This window comes from Myodes glareolus, chromosome 16 (assembly GCF_982192425.1).
Source record: "Myodes glareolus chromosome 16, mMyoGla1.1, whole genome shotgun sequence".
NCBI classification, from domain to species: domain Eukaryota; kingdom Metazoa; phylum Chordata; class Mammalia; order Rodentia; family Cricetidae; genus Myodes; species Myodes glareolus.
In genome coordinates this window covers 32,043,275-32,067,316 of record NC_142041.1, presented here as the reverse complement: position 1 = coordinate 32,067,316, position 24,042 = coordinate 32,043,275, and the positions used below count along the sequence as shown (strand labels likewise).

Genomic DNA, 24,042 nt, shown 5'->3' with positions numbered 1-24,042 from the left:
GTGTCACAGTTCAAGACAAGGAAAGAATGAGTGACAGTCACAAGTTAGAGAAGACTAAGGAGATACAATGGCTAAACACCATGTGAGAGTCCAGAGTAGCCCTGGAGCTGAAAAGAGAAAGGGCAAAATGTGAGTCTACCATCACCTCAGTGCATGGTTCCATCATTTCTTACTTTGTTACGTGCTCTGTGGTTACATCAGGTTCGAACATAAGTGTGATGCAGATAAAGAATAGATGGAAATTCTCTGTACTATTTTTTTGTAACACTTCTATAAGTTATCTCAAATAAGACATTTTTAAAAACACAGTGACTGAATTGGTAAGATGGCTCAGCAGATAAAGATGTTTGCCACCAAGCCTGACGGCCTAAGTTTAGTCCATGGAATCCACATGGTGGGAGAGAACTGAGCTACGTGAGTCCTCTGACAGCCATACAATGCGCATGCACATGCATACACATGCACATACACACACTCATACACACACACACACACTCATACACGTACACATACTCATACACGCACACACACTCATACACGCACACACACATTCTGATGCATACACACATGCACATACATACATTCATACACACACAGTAAAAATCTAAAAACCGTAGCAACTCAGATTGAACCTATTCTTTATCTTAAAGTTATTTAAAAATTACTCCACCTCAGTTTTTTTCATTTTTTTGTGATTATTTATTGAGTTGGTGTAATGTGTTGACAAATATGTAAATTGTAAAAAGTAATAACACAGGTGTAAGAGTAGCTTGAAGTTTTCTGTGTGTTCCATCCTATCCCCAACCCTCTCCATGAACTTGGTCCATGATTTTCTATTTTTATTTTTCATACGTTTTTATGTGTTTATCTTGACATATTTGACACATATCTCTAAAGATATACTTTAGTATGACATTTAAATAGAATTGGATAAAATAATAATTTTATATATTCCTTTGAAATTTGTTTCTCCCTAACTGAAGTCATTGAGATTATCAGTTGAGATATACATATGTATGTGTGTGTATATAACTTTGGTTTTCTCATTTTAGTGGCATATGTATGATCATACTTTAAGTTACTTTTTCTGCTTCTCAATTTTTTTTTATTTTTGAGACGGGGTCTGTGATGATTTGAATAAGAATATTCCCCATAGGCTCAGATGTTGAACTTTTGGTACCCAGTTGATGGAGCTTTTCGGGTAGGTTTAGGAGGTGTGGCCTTGTTGGGAAATGTGTGTCACTGGAGGCGAGTTTTTGAGAATTTAAGGACATGTGTCATTTGAGTTCTCTCTCTGCTTCCTACCTGTGGTTCAGTATGAAAGCTGTCAGCTTCCTGTCCCAGCTGCCATGCCTTCCTGTTGACACACTTTCTTGCCGTGATGGTGATGGGCTCTCATCCCTGTGGTACCCAAAGCTCAAGTAAACCTTTCCTTTTATTTGTTATCTTGGTTGTGATAATCTCAGCTGTAGAAAAGTAACTAATACAGGGACTCACTGTGGTGTAGCCATGGCTGTCTCGGAGCTCACTGGGTAGATCAGACTGCTGCACACTCACAGAATCTACCTGCTTGTCTTCTGAGTGCTAGGATAAATTATACATCACACACTTGGCCAAGTTACGTCTTGGTTTTACTCCTTAGAATCATTTGCATAGGAGCAGCTACTTCATACTTTTTTTGTATGAGCCATGAGAGTTTTGCTAGTGTGTACAACTAGAAATGGACTTGAGTTATAGAGTAAGCATTTTTTATCATCTTTTAAAAATAAGGCTGAATTATTTTTCTGTAGTGGTTGTCCAAATTGTTGTTGTTGTTGTTTTAAGTTTGGGGATTGCATCTAGAACCTCACACGCAATAGAGGTGACAGTTAATATTGTCAACTTGCTGGGGTCTAGAATCACATCTGGGTATCAATGTTGAGGAATATCCAGGTTAGGTTAATAAGGCAGTAAGACCTACCTTAAGTGTGAGTGTCACTATCCCCCATATAACAATGTTCAGAAGCTGGTTCTTTCAGGTCTGCCAAGTTTGACAGCAAGAACCTTTATCTGCTAAGTCATCTTAGTGGCCCAGATCATCCATTCTTTATTCTACATTTTAGAAAGGCTATCATGGAGGTGTGGCATCCTAAATGAGACTGGCACCTACCCATATGTTCATATGGCTCATATGTTTGAATGCTTGGTTCCCAATTAGTGGAACTATTTGGTAAGGATTAGGAGGTGTGGTCTTGTTGAAGGACATGTGTCACTGGGGGTAGGCTTTGAGGTTTAAAAGAACTCATGCCATTCCCAGTATGCCTCTCTCTGGCCTGCCTCTTGTGTGCAGATTAAAATGTAAGCTCTCAACTACTGCAGCATTATGCTTGCTGTATGTTCCCTGCCATGATTGTCACAATGGATTCTAATCCCTTGAAACCATAGTAAATTCTTCTATAAATGTCTTGGTCATGGTGTCTTATCATAGACCATAATCAGTAGATCAATGAAAACATAACCAATACAGGAGGTGAAACAATAAGAGAATGGACTAGGTACCTAGAGAATTGTGTCTCAGAATTGCCATTATTAAACAGATTCTACGGTCATATCTAAGAACTTTACTCCAGAAGTTGAACTAAATAACTTGTAGTCTGCTGGGCAGTGGTGGTACATGTCTTTAATCCCAGCACTCAGGAGTCAGAGGCAGCAGGTACCTGTTCTACAAATTGAGTTCCAGCACAGCTAGGAGATATACACAGAGAAACTCTGTTTCAAAAAACAAAACAAACAAACCCCCAAACAAACAAAAACTGCTGTCCACAAGAATTTTGACTTGAACAACATTTAATTTTCTATATATTTGTCTGTTTATTTTTTTCGGTTTTTCAAGACAGGGTTTCGCTGTAGCTTTGGACCGTGTCCTGGAACTAGCTCTTGTAGACTAGGCTGGCCTTGAACTCACAGAGATTTACCTGCTTCTGCCTCCCAAGAGCTGGGATTAAAAGCATGCATCACCATGGCCTGGAAGTTTTCCTTTTAAAAATCTTGATACTTGAGACTGGCAAGATGGACCAGTAGGTTAGGGCACTTGCTGTCAGCCCTGACAACCTAAGTTCCATCCCTGGGACCACATGGTGGAAGGAGAGAACTGATGCTTGTAAGTTGTCCTCTGACCTCCACATACATACCATGCCACATATACATGTGTACATATGTGCACACATGCAGAGAGAGGCACACAGACACATATTGAATAAATAAAAAATTTGAAAATTAAAAAGTTAGACATTTTTATAGGAAGCTTGCACTCACTAATTTGTCAAAATACTCAACATTTCGTTTCCTATGGTTTGACAACTAATTTTTTTTAAAAATGCAGCATTCACAATTTTTTTTAAATTTTATTTATTTATTATATATACAATATTCTGTCTGTGTGTCTGCCTGCAGGCCAGAAGAGGGCATCAGATCTCATTTCAGATGGTTGTGAGCCACCATGTGGATGCTGGGAATTGAACTCAGGACCTTTGGAAGAGCAGGCAATGCTCTTAACCGCTGAGCCATCTCTCCAGCCCTTGACAACTAATTTTGCATGTATTTTCACCTAAGTTTTCTTTTAAGCATGTATGTTCTTCTTTGACCCCCTTCTCTTATCTGTGATGGTTTGAATATGACTCATCTACATGTGGTGACTTGTGGGACCTCAAAGAAACTGGTTAGAATAAATTCGTTTTATTGTTATTTTCTCAGTTGTACTAAAAAATAGTCTATCAGCTTTCTCATCCCTGAGATGTCTGAAATCATCTGAAATCTCAACATCTGAAATAAACATCTTAAGGGGAAAGGATTTGTTTTAGTTCATTGTTCAGAGTGTTCCTTCCATGGCTGCTTGGCTATCTGTGCTTGGACAGAGCACAGTACCAACAAACCTGTATAGAGGAGGCTCTTCACCTCATAGAGAATAAGGAGTAAGGAGCAGGCTGGGGCCTGGGGAGCTGTGTAACCCTCTCTCTCTCTCTCTCTCTCTCTCTCTCTCTCTCTCTCTCACACACACACACACACACACACACACACACACAGAGAGAGAGAGAGAGAGAGAGAGAGAGAGAGAGAGAGAGACATACAGACACATATACACTAAATTAATTAATGTAAAAAACAAATGTCAAAAGCAGCCTGTTTCCTGCACGGCCCCACTCTTAAAGAAATTCCTAAAGTAGCAGCACCAGGGCGGAAGCAAACATTCAGCACGTGAACCATGGAGAACATTTCATAGTTAAACAGTCACGGATGGAGGAGTGGGCCAAAGAGGAACAGACAAACTTAAAAGTTGATAAACTACAATTTTAAAAAAGCTAAACGTGATTTTCATATGAAAGGATAGATGTCTGGCCAGCAAGATGGCTCAGTGGGTAAAGGTGCTTTCCACCAGGACTGACGGTTCTAGCTGGGACCCCAGAACCCATAAGGTGGGAGGAGAGAGCCAACTCCTGCAAGGTGTTCTAATCTCATGATTGATTGTGACATTCTCTCTCTCTCTCTCTCTCTCTCTCTCACACACACACACACACACACACAGAGAGAGAGAGAGAGAAAGAGAGAGAGAGAGAGAGAGAGAGAGAGAGAGTGAGAGGCACACATACACACACATATACACTAAATTAATGAATGTAAAAAAAACAAATGTCAAAAGACACACTTCTTAGGTAGGAAGGCCACAAGGTCAGGCACTGTCTGGGCTACAGTGTGAGTTCAGGGTCAACCTGGGTAACTTAGCGAGAATTAAGAGAAGAAATAAAGCCTGGTGACAGAGCTCAGTGTCTGCCTAGCATATGTGAGACCCTGGTTTCAATCTTCAGTGTTGAAGAAAAAAGAAGTTGTTTTATTTGACTGACGAGAGAACCAGTAAGATGTTAAGATCGGCTACAGTGAAAATGTAGGGTGTGAATATTTGTAGACGGTTCAGTAAAGAAATGTTAAAGACAGAGGCGAGAAGACTGAAAGTTCAAGGCCAGCCCTACATAACAAGACACTAGCATAATAAAGAAATATTAAGATTTCTGAAGTGACTGTAAGTTGAGCAATGTGCTAAAGTGCAATACACCACAGCCTTTGGAGCTGTCTTCATCTCCACTGGATACAATCCACGTTGTCTTCTGCCCTGGAGATTAGGAGACTAACCAGGGATGGAAGCCAGAGCTGGGCTGTGATATTACCCAGCAGCTTCTGATAATTTTTTTTCTGACAGATGTAGTCATCTATAAACTTGTTTGCTATGAAGTGAGGCACGTTTCCCAAGCTCTGAAACTGTCTTAATAATGAGGGTAAATGCAGTGAGTCCTAAAACCTAGTCGTGTGTGTAAGAGGTAGATTTTTGGAGGTTTAAGAAATGGAATTCCAAGTTTCTTAAACACATGTCAGGATGAGATAGTGTCAGTATGGACAATCCTCATTCCGGCCTCTGGTTTCCTTACAGAGATCCCACGGAATTGTAGTTGGCGCTACTCTGCAATGTCTGCGCATGAGAGGGAAAATGAATACAAGCAAAGTGAATATGGTAGGTAAACTCAGAAGAAGAATTGACGTCTGTACATCCTTCCTGCTGCCTCTGAAAAGTGTGTGCGTGTGCGCGTCCATGTGCGTGTCCGTGTGCATGCACACAACTGTATATGGCAGACTCAGCCAGCTTTCCAATCAAAGTAGCAGCCCACCAAGAAAATGACCAAGAAAGGAAATAGGTTTTGCAGAAGAAAATACTTCATGCTTCTAAGCACACAGTCTCCAGTTTTACTATATGAGAATTCTAATTTAAGTAGTTGAAAGTTTTCATTTTTATAATTTCACAGTATTTAGAAATTGACCAGGAAAGCTTGTATTTCTTTCCCTCTTTCCATGTTTATATCTGCTTTTTGCTAAAAAGAGGACAGTGTTAAAAAAAAATGCTGAGGCATTTAATACCCTCAGCAATCTTTTTGTGAATAAAACAAATGGATGTGGCTGGTGCTGGGGAGGGATCCAGTATATCGTCATGGGGTCCTGGGGTAGACAGGGTGGGCACAGGAGGGGCACGCCCAGCTGTCTTTCAGAGTGGAGCTGCCTGACTTGTAAATAGCAAAATAAAAAATTCTGACATGAAAATTCTGAAAAAGCAAGTTAGAATATCCTTCCAGATTTAGGACTCCTTTTGAGAATTGGGTAAAGTGTAGAGAGTGAAATTAATTTGCTGCTTAAAAACCACACTGCACCTTCTCTCCAGCTTAAGTCTGAACTCTGCTCCTTGCTCTTTCCTCTCGCACGAATCTCTTAGTTCTCTGTGCTCAGTGAAAAAGCAACTGCCAAGTATCCAGTGTCAAACAGGGCAGTCGTATGGGTGCTTTTGTAACTGGCTTCTTTCCCTTGATCCATCTGTGCTGCGGCCTGCCGCAGTTTTTATTGCGTCTCTACAGTGAGTGCTACTCCACTGTGGAGATGCACCACAGTTTGCTTATCTGTTGCTCAGTTAACAGCATGTGTATAACTTGTACTTTTCAGCCATAACACATAACTGTTATGCTACATACTTGTATACAAATGTTTGTGTGACTGTAATTTCAGCTCTCATAGATCTTCGCAGGTCACAGTTGTTTTTAGTGGGGAGACCTGGAGGACACAGGAAGGAAACTCTACATCTTTTCCATATAAATTTGTTTTGGAATCTTCTACAGTGAAAAATGTATTTCATATTACTTTGACTAATTTAAAAAACAGGGAAAATAAATAGAAAAGGGATAGTAAATAAGAAAGGAACAGAAAGAAGAAAGCATTTGGAAGGAGGAAGACATAATAGATGTGGCATGTGGACAAACTCATGAGAGGCTGGAGACACCTCTGCGGGTAAGAGCTCGTGTTGTGTCAGAGGGCCTGGTCTCGATTCCCAACATCCATCTGTAGCTCCAGTCCCAGGGGATCCAGGACCATCTCTGACCTCCATGGGCTGGGCGAGCACAGGGTGCACAGACATACATGCAGACAGAACACCCATACACACAAAATGAAATTTATAAAAGAGTTAAACAGAGCCTTAGAATTAGAGTATGGTCCAAGAGAGCATTTAAATAAACATACACCAAAAATAGACATTTAGGGCACATAACTCGTCAGTACACTACAGCTATGAATTATACATTTCAGATGGGTGCATTTTTGTGCTGTGTAAGTTATCCAGCCTTCTGAAGTGGCTAGACCTAGTTTCTGGAATTTTCTTTCTTTATTGGTCCTCTTAGGAATAGGTCTGATTGTTCTAAAGTAATTGTTTCTGAGACTTGATTCTGTTTTCCTCCTGTTACTGTTTCCTTTTCTCTGGAATTTAAAAAGATGCGAGATCTGTTGTCTTGGAATATTTTTCTAGGGAGTCATAAAGAGGTTCACTTAATGAGGAAAGGCAGCTTTCATCACAGTTGTGCTAAGGTGACAAGCTGAGGATTCTGTTAAAGGCAAAGAAAGAGGGGAAATCCTTGCAGACACTACAGTAATATTAGGAATTTCTTCCCCTCAGTAGCTGGAAAAAGTTCCTGAGTAAATCTGAGTTTCAGATAAACAATGCAGGTCTTTATTGCTGAATGTGCCCCATGTAAGTTGTGGAATATCATCATTTGGAATCTCTTTTATTTGCTAAATCTGGCAACCCTACAGAGAAGGGACTGAGTTTTAACTGAAGAGTGAAATCACTTTGTTGACATCACTAGGCATTTGTTCCAAAGGGTGGCCTTTATCATAACTTTCTAGGGAAATGATGTCTAGCAGTTTAGTCTAGTGGGACTGGTTTTATTGTCACCTTGTGGGGATGGTGCGCAGTGTCCCTCCTATTGTCTTCTAAGTCTGTCCACTTCTACCTCAGAGAGAAGAGGGAAGAGCCCTAAGGTCACACAAAGGCATGGGGGTAGGATCTGTTTCTAGCAAGTCCTGAATTATGCTACCCACACAAGTTGGTTTGTTTGCACTTGCTTGCTCATTTGTTTTTGAGACAGACTCTCCTTATGTTGCCCAGGGTGACTTCAATTCCCGGGCCTCCTGCCTCAGCCTCTGAAGTGTTAGGACAGCAGCTGTGCCACCATGCCGAACTCTAAACCACGTTTCTGTGGGACTATGCTTAATATAATAGGATTTTTTCTTTTATGACATTTTGGTTTTCTTTAGGACCTTATCTTTTTTATTTTTATTTTTTGCTGGTGGTATTGGGGGTTGAACCTATGGCCTCTTCCTATGAGGCATATGCTCTACCGTGCTCCCATCAGGACCAGGTCTTCCAACAGATCTACTCGTGATTTCACTGAGCTCACGGAGCAGACTCAGGGATGCTCTAGGATGTGAGAGAAGAGGCACAGGACTGTGAGGGCTCAGGGATGTGAGAACAGAGGCACAGGACTGTGAGGGCTCAGGATGGCGCCACAAAATACCAAAGACTTCAGTGAGCTTCCTATCAGGCTCTCCTGGGCAAGGCTGCACACCTCCTCCAACCCTGCTGGAACGTCCACCTGCTTGCTGACTGTAGCTTCCCAAGGTCAGCAAGTCTCAACCTTAGCTGAGGGTCCTCCCACGGGGAGAGTCGCAGAGATCTGACCTCAGTGTGACAGAACATGTCTGTAAGCATCTTTTCATGTCTGTGTTTGTGTGGAGGGCCGGACCACATTCTCCATTGCTTCTAGGAACAAAGGTAGAGATTGACCTCGGTGACCCCAAGGTGTGGCGGTACACGCCTTTAGTCCTGATGCCTGGGCGGCAGAGGCAGATTGACCTCTGTGACCTCAAGGCGTGGTAGTATACGCCTTTGGTCCCAATGCCTGGGAGGCAGAGACAAGCAGATCTCTGTGAGTTCAAGGTGATGTAGCACACGCCTTTAATCCCAGCGCACGTGCTTGGTAACTCTCTACCGCTGCGTCCCTGCCTACTCCCGAGGCATCATCTGGGATAATGGGCAGTGAACCAATCAAAGAGTGACACGTCCAAAGCAGGGTCTGTTTCCTATATAAGGGATGGGTTCCATCTTATCTGGGTCTCCGCCATGTTGGCTGATGCCCGCTCTCCCAAGGGGCATTAAAGCTTTACTGCAGAAGTATCCTATGTGTACCGCGTGGTTCTTGCTGGCGAGACGGTAGCGCGGGACATGTTTGTCCATTAAACAAATCTTCAGGGCCTTAGAGCTGAACTTCAGTGAAATTTCAGTGGGATGCTGAAATTTAAAGAAAAAAAACAAAAAACAAAAGAATTACCGAAGCATGGTGGTTCAACTTCAGCTCCAGCCCCAGTGACGCTGGAGCAGGAGGATTGCCTGTTCCAGGCCAGTCTGGACTAGTGACACCCTGCCTCAAAACAAAACAAAACAACCCAGAAAATAAATAGCAGCAGCAAACTATATTCTCCATATTTTAAAGGCCAAGTATAAAATTGTACATGTTTAATATGTACATGATATTCTAAGATATATACATGCATTTTGGAATGAGTAAATCATGCTAATTATCCTGCATAGTCAGTGTGTGTGTGTTGGTTTGCTTGTTTGTTTGGTGAGAACACTAAAATCTATTTTCAACATGTTTCAAGGACGCAATATATTATCAACTACAGTCATCATATTTGAGCAATGGATCTGACAGTCTGAACCCTTTAATCAGCACTTCCCAAACCTTCCCTCATGGCTGTCTCAGGCTGGTAACCAGAGTACTGTTCAGCCATTAAAAAAAAAAAGTCTTGTAATTTACAACAGCATGTATGATCCTAAAGAATATTATGTAACTGAAGTAAGGCATGCAAAGAAAAATGAATACCACGTGGTATCATTGTTATATATGCAACCTTTAAAAAAAAGGTGGGTCAGGACTGGCCATGCTGGTACAATTATAATCCCAGCACTTGAAAGTCAGAGGCAGGAGGATCTCATGTTTGAGGCGCGCATGAGCTCCATAGTGAGACTCTGGAAAGAGAGGAAAACAAAGACAGATCTTATTATCTTTATTTTAAGGACCTGTTTAGTGAAGAAGAAAGGCTGTTTTAGGCCTGATACATGAATGATTGTAGCCCATTGGTTACACAATTGCTATGTAATGAAATGAAATTGTAATGAAAGAACAAATTAGTTTACTACACCTCCTTTAGGGCCATAGATTCTGGTCTTCCTTCCCACGATTCTGCTGTGCCCCTTGGTTGCTGTCATTATTATTTATGTGGAACATCATCTTGTGGCTGTACTCCATAAATGTCAGAGTTTGAAGAGATTATAAATGTTCTTGTGTGCCCAAGACTATAAGCCATATGGCTAACTAAATCGACTGCTAACTATCCTGTTATATATATATATATATATATATAAAATTTGACTACCATAAATCATAATTATTTAAAAATCTAAGAAATTCCAGTATTCCTAATACGAGTAGATATCCTCCCCTAGCAGCTTGTATTTAGACAAGAGGGAGAAGGGACTGTGTCAGTAACAGTTGGCATCACCTCTCCCTGCTTATGGAAGCCTGCCAGAAGTCATCCTCCTTTTCCCCTCCTAGCACCTGAGCTGAATTTAGAGGGCTGGAAGGAGAAATTCCGCTGGGGCAGGTCCAGGCAGGGACCTCCATAGGGGCAGGCCTGAGCCAGGGACCTCTGCAGGACTGGGCCTGTTGTAAAAGGAGCGGCGGGCTACTTCCTAACGCCCGACTCCGGGCTAGCTTTACCCAAAATAATTACATGGAAACTGTATTTATTTAAACACTGCCTGGCCCATTAGTTATAGCCTTTTATTTGCTAACTCTTATGTATTGATTCAATCCATTTCTAATAATCTGTATCACCACTTGACTGTGGCTTACCAGCATGAGTCTAACCAGCGTTCATCTCGGAGATAAGAGCCATGGTGTCTGCCTGACTCTGCTTTCTTTCTCCCAGCATTCTGTTTGGTCTACTCCATCTATCTAAGCTACTGTCCTATGAAAAGGCCAAGGCAGTTTCTTTATTTGACCAATGAAAGTAACACATAGAAAGAAGACCCTCCTACACCATGGGCCCAAATCACGAACTTCTGTGGGAACAGGCCTGAGCCAGTGACCTCAGCCGGAGCAGGCCCAAGGCAGCAACCTCAGCGGGAGCAGCCCCAAGTAAGCAACCTCCTTGGCAGCAGTGTGGAACAACCCCCAAGATTACAGAGTGACCCCCTGGGAGTGCTGAGTGACCTCCAGGAACTCAGAGTGACCTCTGGGGTGACTAGAACCTTGGCCCTGACTGCATCACAAGGAGTAACCATCTGAGCACCTGGAAGATCGATCACTAGAGACAGTCCCAACTAAATCAGAGGAAAAGATGGGTAAACAAGGTAAGAACACACTAAACACCACAAAGAGCAACATGACACCAGCAAAAACTAGTTAACCTACAGCAGCAAGGCTTGAACACCCAAATATGGATGAAGCAGAAGAAAATGATCTAAAAAATAACTTTAGGAGAATGTTTGAGGCCCTTAAAAGGGAATTGAAAAATTCCCTCAAATAAATGGAGGAAAAGACAAACAAAAATTGGAAGAAATCAACAAATCCCTTAATGAAAATCAAGAAAAAACAATCAAGCAGATGAAAGAAATGAATCAAGATTTGAAAACCAAAATAGAAGCAATAAAGAAAACACAAACTGAGGGAATTATAGAAATGAAAATTATGGGAAAACCATCAGGAACCACAAATGCAAGCATAAACAGCAGAATATGAGAGATGGAAGAGAGAATCTTAAGCACTGAAGATACAATAGAGGAAATAGACTCATCGGTCAAAGAAAACATTAAATCTAACAAAAGCTTAACACAAAATATCCAGGAAATATGGGACATAATGAAAAGACCAAACCTAAGAATAATAGAGATAGAAGAAGAAGAAGTCCAACTCAAAAGCACAGAAATATATTCAACAAAATCATAGAAGAAAACTTTCCCAACCCAAAGAAAGATATGCCTATGAAGATACAAGAAGCTTACAGAACACCAAATAGACTGGATAAAAAAAAGTCCCCTCATCACATAATAATCAAAACACTAAACATACAGAATAAAGAAAGAATATTAAGAGCAGCAAAGGAAAAAGGCCAAATAACATATAAAGGCAGACCTATCAGAATTATACCTGACTTCTCAACTGAAACAATGAAAGCCAGAAGGTCCTTGTCAAGCATTATGCAGACATTAAAAGACCATGGATGCCAGCCCAGACTATTATACCCAGCAAAACTTTCAATCACTATAGATGGACAAAACAAGATATTCCATGACAAACCAGATTTAACCAATGCCTAGCCCCAAATCCAGCCCTACACAAAGTCATGGATGGAAAACTCCAACCTAAGGAAGTTAGCTACATCCACAAAAACACAGACAATAGATAATCTCACAGCAGCAAATCCCAAACAAGGGAAAAACACACATAGTAACATCACCAACAACAAAAACTAAAATAACAAGAACTAGCAATCACTGGTCATTAATATTCCTTAATCTGACTCAACTCACCTATAAAAAGACACAGATTAACAGATTGGATACGAAAACAGAATCCATCCTTCTGCTGCATACAAGAAACACACCTCAACCTCAAAGACAGACATTGACTCTGAGTAAAGAGTTGGGGAATTTTTTTCCAATCAAATGGGCCTAAGAAACAAGCTAGTGTAGCTATCCTAATATCTAACAAAATAGACTTAAAACTAAAATCAATCAAAAGAGACAAAGAAGGACATTTCATATTAGTCACAGGAAAAATCCATCAAGAGGAAATATCAATACTGATCATCTATGCCCCAAATACAATGGCACCTTCATATGTAAAAGAAACACTACTAAAGCTTAAATCATACATTAAACCCCACACACTAATAGTGGGAGACTTCAACACCCCACTCTCACCACTGGTCAGTCTGTCAGATAGAAAATCAACAGAGAAATAAGAGAACTAACAGATGTTATGACTCAAATGGACTTAACAGACATCTATAGAATATTCCGTCCAAACATAGGGAAAGGTTTGATTAATTCAGCCAGAGACATGCAGTTTTGACCATCACTTCCTCTTTACCTGGAAAATACCATTTGTCGTCATCTCCCATTTTGAGCAAGCAAATAATCACTGCTGATTTCCTGAGCCAGATGCCTAACCAGCTCACCACGTTTCCCCTCTTCATAACTCACTTTCCAGCATTTCCAGTTCTCGAGCCTGTGGCCCCCGGCATCCTCCATGGCTCCTGCTGAACTTTGCTGTGAGTGAGTTCCATGGTCAGAGGTAACACTCTGTGGAAAGGCAAGCATTCCTGGCTTCGAGTTTCTGCTTGGGTTCATGCCCTGACTTCCCTCAGTGACGGACCATGACCTGGGACTGTGAGCCAAATAACCACTTTTATTCTGTGAGTTGCTTTGGGTCAGTGTTTTCTCACAACAGACATGAGACTAGTACCATCATTTCCTTGTCTGAGTTAATTTCCAATCTTCTGTATCTTTAACCTCTAAAACTTAAGGTTGGAACACATCAGTATTGTATAAAAACTGGACTTTTTCGTATGTAAGAACACATGCATGAACTGACAGGTGTATGTCCACACTCGTACATAAGAACACATGCAGGTACTGACAGGTGTGTGTTCACACTCGTACATAAGAACACATGCAGGTACTGACAGGTGTGCATACACACTCATACATAAGAATACATGCATGAACTGACAGGAGTGTGTTCACTCTCTCATACATAAGGACACATGCATGAACTGACAGGTGTGTGTCCATACTTGTACATAAGAACACATGCAGGTGCCAACAGGTATGCATACACACTTGTACATAAGCACACATGCAGGTACTGACAGGTGTGTGTCCACACTCGTACATAAGAACACATGCATGAACTGACAGGTGTGTGTTCACACTCATACATAAGAAAACATGCGGGCGCACAGACACAGTACACACAGTGAGAGGTTTTAAGATTTATTTTTATTTTTATGGGTATGAGTGTTTTGCCATGTGTATGTATGTCTATGCATCATGTTCATGCCTGGGGCCCTTTAAAGACCAGAGGAAGGCATTGGAACTGGATCCCCTGGAGCTGGAGTTACTAACAGCTGTAAGCAGTCATGTGAATGCTTAGAACTGAATTCAGGTCCTTTGCAGGAGCAGCAAGTGCTCCTAACCACTGAGCCATCTCTACAACCACCAATTTTTTTTAACCTGCTTTAAAGTCTAGAGAAATATCTTAGTGGTTAAAAATGTACACTATTCTTGTAGAAGACCCAATTTCAGTTCCCAGCACCCCTGTTGGATGGTTCACAACTGCCTATAACTCTAGCTCTAGGAATCTGACATCCTCTTCTAGACTCTGTGGCCACCTGCACTCACACATCCACACCCCTCACACTCCTGTGCGTGTGCCTGCATGCGTCCACACGCATACACACACATACACTCACAATTTTAAAAATAAATAAAATCTACTCTAGATATAGATAGCTGTATTGGTACTTATGGTATACCCTTTATCGTTAGACTAAGAACAAAACCTAACATTAGACATTTAGCCTTCATATTAGCATGTGAGGTAGGTTTTAGCTACCCCACTTTTGTGTGATTTTTGTTTTATTTATAGAGTCTCCACTGTAGTCCAGGCCAATCTTGAATTCTCTGACCTCCTGCAACAGCCCCTGAGGAACTGGGAGTACAGTGCACATTGTCAGGCTTAGCTATCTCATTTTACATGAGAAGAAACTGAAGCTCAGAAATGGAAAATGACTTGCCCCACGTCACTTCAAAGTCCAGTCAAAGCTCCAGATAAAACTGCTACAATTTTCCCAGCGTATTTTATGAGCCGAGAGCTCTTTTCAAATGTGTTACATGCCTTAGCTCATTAGCCTCACAGTAACTTTAGGAGTTCAAGGTCTCCCACTCTCTAAATAACGTCTAGCTGTGGGTCTCTGTATTTTTTTCCCATCTGCTACAGGAGGACACTGTTTTGATAATGACTGAGCAATGAGTTTAGGAGTAATTTTATTGCTGTTTATTTATTTTAGATCAGTAGTGTTTGGTTTTACTTTGGGTTTCTGAGCTATCTAGTCTCCGATTCTTGATCACCCAAGTAATGTCAGATATGGGTTGCAGCTCATGAAATAGGCCTTAAGTCAAATCTGATATTGGTTGGTAACTCTTATAAGCTTTGTGCCACCATTGCCCTAGCTTATCTTGTAGGCAGGACACCATTGTAGATCAAAGGGTTTATGGCAAGACTGGTGTTTGTGTTGGTGTCTTAGTTAAGGTTTCTATTTCTGTGGAGAGAGACTACGACTACAGCAACTCTTATAAAGGAAAACATTTAATTAAGGTGATAGCTTACAGTTCAGAGGTTCAATCCATTATCGTCATGGTGGGGAGCATGGCAGCATGCAGGAAGACATGGTGCTGGAGAAGTAGCCGAGAGTTCTACATCTTGCAGGCAACAGGAAGCGGTGTGTCTCCCTGGGGGATATCTTGAGCATATATGAGACATCAAAGTCCACCCCTGCAAATTTAATAATTTAATGGTTAAGTAGTTACTCCATTGTGTAAATGTGCCACAGTTTCTCTATTCATTCTTCTGTTGATGGACATCTAGGTTGTTTCCAATTCCTGGCTATTATTATTATTGTTATGCCCAAATCTGCGAACTCCCCTCAAGGCCAACCAGGAAATCAAGCCCCACGTGTTAAAGCAAAGAGCCTTTATTTTAATCAAGTTTGCAAACTCAGTCTCTCCGCATTTCCAACATATTAGAATAACCAGAGAGCCCTGAGCTCAATTAGAATTGGGTTTTTATAGTAGTAAAGGTGGGGATGAGGGGTCTCTGAGATTCAGGACCCCTGATTGGCTGACATTTGTCTAGGGGTGTCCGGGTGAGGTACACTGGCAGGTGATCCTATCTATATCAGCTGGAATGTCAGGCATTTCCTTTGAATGGTCTGCTCCTGGGTGGTGGTCTAGTAATCTCAGTTTGTGGCTTTTTCCTGCTACCAGGTATTGCTTCAGGGTAAACTACTGAGACTCAGGCCTCTATTAAATTTATCGATGGCTGAGCTCTACTCGGGCAGGTGATAATGGTTGGAAGTAAAGAACTTCCTTTGGGTTACCTGCCCAGACTTAGCTTATCATGGCTGCCCCCCACAATTATTTAGGATTCTTTTAGTTATCCTAGGTTTATTGTGCTTCCATATGAAGCTGAAAATTGTCCTTTCAATATCTGTGTTAGAATTTTGATGGGGATTGGTTTGCATCTGTAGATTGCTTTTGGAAGGATGGCTGTTTTTACTATATAATTCCTATCTATCCATGATCATAAGAGATCTTTCCATCTTCTGATATCTCTTCAATTTCTTTCATCAATGACTTGAAGTTTTTTGTTTGTTTGTTTGTTTGTTTGTTTATTATGTATACAATATTCTGTCTGTGTGTATGCTGAAGGCCAGAAGAGGACACCAGACCTCATTACAGATGGTTGTGAGCCACCATGTAGTTGCTGGGAATTGAACTCAGGACCTTTGGAAGAACAGGCAATGCTCTTAACCACTGAGTCATCTCTCCAACCCCTATGACTTAAGTTTTTATCATACAAGTCTTTCACATGCTTGGTTAGAGTACCCAGAGATATTATATATTATTTGAGGCTATTGTGCAAGATGTAGTTTTCCTGATTTCTTTCTCAGTCCGTTTCTTATTTGTATATTTATTTTTGTGAGTTAATTTTATATCCAGCTGCTTTGCTGGAAGTGTGTATCATCTGTAGGAGCTTCCTAATGAAATTTTTAGGGTCACTTATTTATATTATTATATCATCTTAAAATAAAGATACTTTGGCTTCTTCCTTTCCAATTTGTGCCACATTGACCTATTTTAGGTGTCTTATTGCTCTAGCTAAGACTCAAGAACTATATTGAATAGATATGAGAGAGTGAACAGCCTTGTCTTATTCCTGATTTTAGTGAAATTGCTTTGAGTTTCTCTCCATTGTTTTTAAGTTGTCTCTTGGCATGCTGTAACTGTCTTTATTATGTTCAGGTATGTCCCTCATATCCCTAATCACCTTTGTTGGAACATCTGGGATGAAGCCTACTTGATCATGGTGGCTGATCTTTTTTTATGTGTTCTTGGAATCAGTTTGTAAGCATTTTGGCATGTATGTTCATGAGGAAATTTGGTCTGCAGCTCTCTTTGTTGGTTCTCTATGTGGCTTGGGTTTTAGGGTAATCGTGGCCTCATAAAAATGAATTGGGCAATGTTCCTTCTGTTTCTATATTGTGGACTAATTTGAGGAGTATTAACCTCAACTCTTCTTTGAAAGCTTAGTAGAATTCTGCACTAAACCCATTTGACCCTGGCCTTTTTCAGTTGGAAGACTTTTAATGACTACTTCTATTTCACTAAGGCTTATCGGTCTATTTAAATTGTGTTTCTGATCTTGATTTAACTTTGGTAATTGGTATGTATCAAGAAAATTATTCATTTCTTTTATATTTTCCAGTTTTGTGGAGTACAGGTTTTTAAAGTGTGCCTTTACAATTCTTCAGTGTCTGTCATGTTTGCCTGTTCATTCTAGTTTTGTTATTTGGATATTCTCTCAATGCCTTTTAGTTAATTTGGATAAAGTCTTACAGATTTTCCCATAAAACCAAATCTTTGTTCTTTGTTTCATTGATTCATTATGGTTTTTTTGTTTCTATTTTATTGATTTCAGTTCCAAGTTTTAATGTTTGTCCCTTTTAATTGTACAGCAGAACTTCATTAGACCATTTTCTGGACTCTCCTGACCCAAGTTGATTTCCATTCTTTTCTGCCATAGGCTACATCCTGTCATTCGTGTTCCATAGAGGAATAACCAAATGGTAGTAATCTTTGAATTAACAACAGGGAACACTTAGTTCTTTTAGTTTTCTCTTATATTATTTACAAGTTCTTGACGAGTTTGTATTAATCTTTTTTGCTTTTTTGGGAGGGCGGTTAGAACAGGTCTCCCAGACTGGTCTCAAACTTGAATTCTTCTTGCCTCAACCTGCCAAATGTCTGGATTATAGACATGCACTTAGCCTCAAAGGAGTACTTGAGAAAGCTTGTCAACTTTTGCTGAGTTTCAAAAGAGTAAAATAAAATATAATAAGAAATATGAAGTTTAGCAAAAGTATTAGAACTTCATCAAATGTAAAATGACATTACAAATAAGTGGAGGGACTGTGTTGGTGGGCGGGATGTGGTTGGAAGGATAACTGACAACTGTAATGGGAAAGATGGATCTTATACACCTCTGCCTAATAAACTGTGCTCGTAGCTTTTACAGGGATTTGATAATCTTAGCAATACTGCCTGGTGCTCTACCTTGAAAGGGTTCTACCATGAAAGACTAAATTCTTATATAAGAACTCAGGCTGTGATTAAAGGAGATTTGGACCCTGGATGTGACTGCATTACCTGGGCCACACATGTTCTACCACCTTGGAAAACCTAGACTACAAAGGTTAGCAGAAGCTCTTGAAAATAAGCCACTAGCCAGTCAAAGCAGGGATGAGAAACACCCTTTCAGTCCCCTTCATGTGAATCTGCAGCTTCTCCACCTTTACTCAGCTGTAATCCTCCTAGCAATCATTAATGCTAAATGAATATAATAAATACATGACTAGAACAAACTGTAATTTGTATAGCTGGTTATAAACCCAGTCTTGTTTGTGCATCTTTGGTAAGATCTCTCTCTCTCTCTCTCTCTCTCTCTCTCTCTCTCTCTCTCTCTCTCTCTCTCTTTCTCTCTCTCTCCCTCTCTCTCCTGGTTTGGGGCATGGAAGAATATATAGTTTAAGATTAAAGTTATATATTAACTTAGGTTAAATAGCTGATTGCATGGGAAATCCAAGACAAGGTAAGGTTTGTTACATTGCTCTCTTAAAGGCAGGTTAAACTGAATCCACAGTAGGACAACATATTGAATACAAAGTCTTAATAATCTTAAAATACATTATTAACTTGGTTGCAAGGTCTAGAAAAAGTTCCCTCTACAGACACAAAGAGAGAGAGAGAGAGAGAGAGAGAGAGAGAGAGAATAAATGATGATAGAAGATAGATAGATGATAGATAGATAGATGGATGATGGATAGATAGATAAATAGATAGATAGATAGATAGATAGATAGATAGATAGATAGATAGATAGATAGATAGATAGATGGATGGATGGATGGATGGATGGATGGATGGATGGATAGGTAGATAGATAGATAGATAGATAGATAGATAGATAGATAGATAGATAGATAGATAGATGGATGGATGGATGGATAGGTAGGTAGATAGATAGATAGATAGATGATAGGTAGATAGATGGATAGATGGACAGATGGATAGATGGATGGATGGATGGATAGATAGATGGATGGATGGATGGATGGATGGATGGATGGATGGATGGACGGATGGACAGGTGGACAGATGGACGGATAGACAGACAGACGGACAGACGGACGGACGGACGGACAGACAGACAGACAGACAGATAGATAGATAGACAGATAGATAGATAGACAGATAGATGGATGTCCCAAGTACCCACCACCAAATATTCCTTTTACAACAGTGACTTGAGTGAGTTCAGGATCAGAGCCTAGTATGGAATCTGAAAATTAAGAAAGGAAATGTCTTTCCACTCTTTGAAACAATGGACCAAAGGGATTCTTAGAGAGCCAGAAAAGCTCCCAGGTGAACCCAGTACAATTAAGAGGCAGAGTGGCTGTTAGGGCCTACTCTCTGAGGGAAAAAATCCTGTGGAGACATAGCCTGGTAGTTAGTAAAAGTGGAAGGCTTTGCAACAGTCAACCTTCAGCCTAAATTCTGGCTCACCTGGTACAATATGCAGGCTAACAAGACCTCGAGAGTTCTTTTGTGTGCTATCTAAATAAATGCAGGCATTTTCCCTTCAGTGTACTCCCACATCCTACTGCATCCATCCATCACACCCCCAAACCCTGTATGCTTACGTGAATCTCTGTACTTGTTTTTCTTACTAGGATTAGGAGTCTGAGATGGTCAGGATGATACCTGGTCCCTCTGACAACATTTCGACATAAAGAGGGCCTCCCGAGCCCTGTCAAAAATTCATGATTCCCTAAATACTATAGCTTAATGAGTATTTAAATGGTGTTTAAATTTGAGTGTTTACTTGAGATTATGTGAAATTTAAAGGAGGGTTACATGAAAATACTATATCATCTAAGAGTTTTATGAATTCGGTTGGAGACCTGAAACCAAACCCCACAGATAGAGAGGGACATATATAATCTTAGTGGACTCACCATTTTTTATAGTGTGAAACACATCCGGTTTTCATGTGATGATAATACCAGGTGTTGTAGTTAGCAGACTCATTCTGACACAAAGTCCTTTAAAGCCTGGGACTCTGTCTTCCTCAGCTTTCCCACCCCACCCAGCTGGATCTTTCTAGCTTCTGCACAATGGAAGCTCAGTGGTGATTATTAATTTAAATTTACTGGACGATTTTGTTGGAACTTCTCTCATAACACAGTCAACACACAGGCTTCTGTGATACTCAGCGATATGGGGCTTTCACCTCAGCAGCAAGAAGGTCACCCCAGAGCAGCAGACGCCAGCTCGGAGTCCCCTGACCCATTAGTCCTTGTGCTGCCTCCCCCTAGACAGTGAAGGGCCCCACAAGCTGAAGGCTCAGCTCAGCGGTCCCCACTTAAAGGCCTCTGGAGCTTCTGATGATCTATAAAGGGTTTTGGTTGTATTTTTTTTTGAGTGCCCCTCCCCCAACACACACACAGACTTGATTACTTTGTTAGAACATTACAACTCATGAAAACATCATGCTCAAATTTACTGCTTAATATAAAGAATATCTTAAAGTATACAAATAAGAGCCAGATTGTGGTGAGCCCACAAGTATTATATAGTAAATGTACAGCTGATGGCTCATTGGTCTATCCATGGGAAGTGTATATATATGTACACATCCACTTGGAGTAGCCCATTTTTGCAGAGCTGCAGGGACACCTGACTTTGGATAAGTCACTATCCATTCTGTAAAAATCTCATGAGATCATGGCGTTTCTCCCTTCTACAGTATCCCAGCAGTGTATAAAATGACTTTTCCTGTAAGGCATCCAGATATCTCCCCCCACACCATGAAGCCTCTGTGTGAAAAGGATTCAGTCAGTCAAGTCCTTGTTCTCATCCCCACAAACCTTCTTTATTGACAGTACTCACTGATAAGTAAGGAGCCTCATACAGGAGGCGATGTGTCTGCTCTCACAGCAGACTCAGGAAGGTGTGATCTACTGGTCTGCTCTGACTTAACAGGCTACTAATATTCTGCATTTACCCTTCACCTTGGTTTCAATCAACACAGGATCATAGCCCAGGAAATTAACTGTTTATACAGGAAAAGGGCCTGATGTGCTGAAGCTAGAGAAACATTCTCACTTGGGCACCCTGCTGAAGTCAAAAGGTCCCCAGAAGAGATTCCTTTTAACTCAGCCAGCTAGATGCTAAAGCAAATCAAGTCCACTGGTCAGTATAACTACCAAGGCTGTGCTCCCAGCACAGGGGAACTTCACAGCCACGCCCTCTGAGATGTAAAGCCAGATCCACGGTTTCTTGTGACTCTGTGAAAATCCATGCTTGATACTATAGTTACTGCCTATGGGGTTGCTAACTTGTCTCCATGCCTACATAAACTGAAAGCTTTGTGGAGATCACCCCTGTGCTTTATACCCTTATGCTTTTTCTTCTTCTTCTCCCTTCTTTCATCTTTCCCCAAGGAATAAAGAAACTTGCAGGAAAGTTCGTCAGTTAGTTCTACCCCTCAGATCCCATTCACAAGCCAGTTTTTGCTTGTGGAAGAAGTCTCGTTCTGAACCCTGAGAGAGTCCTGTGACAGGTACTCATTAGCTCCTGATACCAGATGAACACACACACACACACACACACACACACACACACACGACAAGTGTAATCTCAGCCCCGGCATCCATCTTTGGAAGCCCACCTCCCCAAGGAGGGTCAAGGAAGTCCACCAAACCTTTACCCCTCCCCAGGAAAGGTCATGACCACTCCCACAGACTAAACACGTGGTCTTGCCTCTTCCTCTTCCTCTTCCTCTTCGATGGTCTTGTTGGCTTTCCATTTCTCCCTCGGGTCCACCAGAAAGCACAGACTTCCAATTAAACCTGGATATCTTTTAATTTGGTCTCATTTGGTCTGATAGGGATTATTTGCATCAACAGAGAGGCTCGTTCTTAGGAATTATTCCTAACAACAAGGTCTAGAAAAACCATGAGAACAGAAACACTGACCCTGTGGAGTTGAAGTATACTACCTTCCTAACCCATGAATGTGTCCTCGTTCACGTCCCTTTTGGCCTCTACAGCTTCCATGAGCTCTGAACCCTGGTCCGTGAGGTTTTATGGAAGTTTATTACATGTACATGATTACTACTAGACTGTATGTCTAGACAGTAATAGTAGACATACAGGCCAACAAGGCCTGTCTAGACTCCACTCAGCCTCTCTGTGTGGGAGTCCTGCCTCTAGAATAAAGAAGGTCTTTTTTTTTTATTGATTTTTATTGAGCTCTACATTTTTCTCTGCTTCCCTCCCTGCCTTTCCCCTCCCCTTCAAACCCTCTCATAACGTCCCCATGCTCCCAATTTACTCAGGACATCTTGTCTTTTTCTACTTCCCATGTCAATTGGATCTATGTAAGTCTCTCTTAGGGTTCTCATTGTTGTCTAGGTTCTCTGGAATGTGATTTGTAGCCTGGTTTTCTTTATTTATGTTTAAAAACCACTTATGAGTGAGTACAATGTGATAATTGTCTTTCTGGGTCTGGGTTACCTCACTCAAAATGATGTTTTCTAGCTTCATTCATTTACCTGCAAAATTTAAGATGTCATTTTTTTCTGCTGTGTAGTACTCCATGGTGTACATGTACTACATTTTCCTTATCCATTCTTCAGTTGAGGGGCATTTAGGTTGTTTCCATGTTCTGGCTATGACAAACAAAGCTAATATGAACATAGTTGAGCGCATGTCCTTGTGACATGATTAAGCATCCTTTGGATATATACCCAAAAGTGGTATTGCTGGGTCTTGAAGAAAATTTTTTCCTAATTTTCTGAGAAATCACACTGACTTCCAAAGGGATTGTACCAGCTTGCACTCCCACCAACAATGCAGGAGTGTTCCCTTTTCCCTACAACCTCTCCAGCATAAGTTGTCATCAGTGTTTTTGATCTTGGCCATTCTTACAGATATAAGATGGAATCTCAGAGCTGTTTGATTTGCATTTCTCTGATGACTAAGGATGTTGAACATTTCCTTAAGTGTCTTTCAGCCATTTTAGATTCCTCTGTTGAGAGTTCTCTTTTTAGGTTTGTACTCCATTTTTTTAATTGGATTATTTGTTGTTTTGATAACCAATTTCTTGAGTTCTTTGTATATTTTGGAGATTAGACCTCTGTCTGATGTGGGGTTAGTGAAGATCCTTTCCCATTCTGTAGGCCGTCTTTTTGTCTTGTTGATCGTGTTCTTTGTTTTACAGAAGCTTTTCAGTCTCAGAAGGTCTAATTTATTGTTTCTCTCAGTGTCTGTGCTACTGGGGTTATATTTAGGAAGTGGTCTCCTGTGCCAATGCGTTCAAATGCATTTCCCACTTTCTCTTCTATGAGGTTCAGTGTGGCTGGCTAATAATGAAGGTCTTATTACTTATCATCAGATAAGAGTCAGGGAATTTCTTTATGGAAAGCCCTGAAAAGTTTCTGCACACCGATAAGCCTCTCCTCTGGGGCAAAAATCCGAATCAGATCAAACTAGAAAAAGCCCAGGTTTATGGATACAAATGCTCCCAGATACTTTCCAGTGCCCCAGAGAGGAAAGAAAGACCAGAATCCCACGTGTTTGTTTTCTGGGGGGCAGTTTAAATAGCCTCTTGGAGTGGTCTTGAGCATTTCTGAGGAAGGGTCACCATTTGGCGGGCTTTCTCGGGGGCAG

At 40.9% G+C, this 24,042-nt stretch overlaps 1 protein-coding gene across 1 annotated transcript in view; it reads left to right on the top strand.

The window, feature by feature from the left end:
* LOC125390791 (phospholipid-transporting ATPase FetA) overlaps window positions 1-24,042 on the top strand; it is a 121,689-nt gene that overhangs the window by 26,542 nt on the left and 71,105 nt on the right. The window contains exon 3 of the mRNA XM_087897168.1: window positions 5,459-5,539. Within this exon, the coding sequence (XP_087753294.1) occupies window positions 5,459-5,539 (81 nt within the window). The remainder of the gene's footprint in view (window positions 1-5,458; window positions 5,540-24,042) is intronic.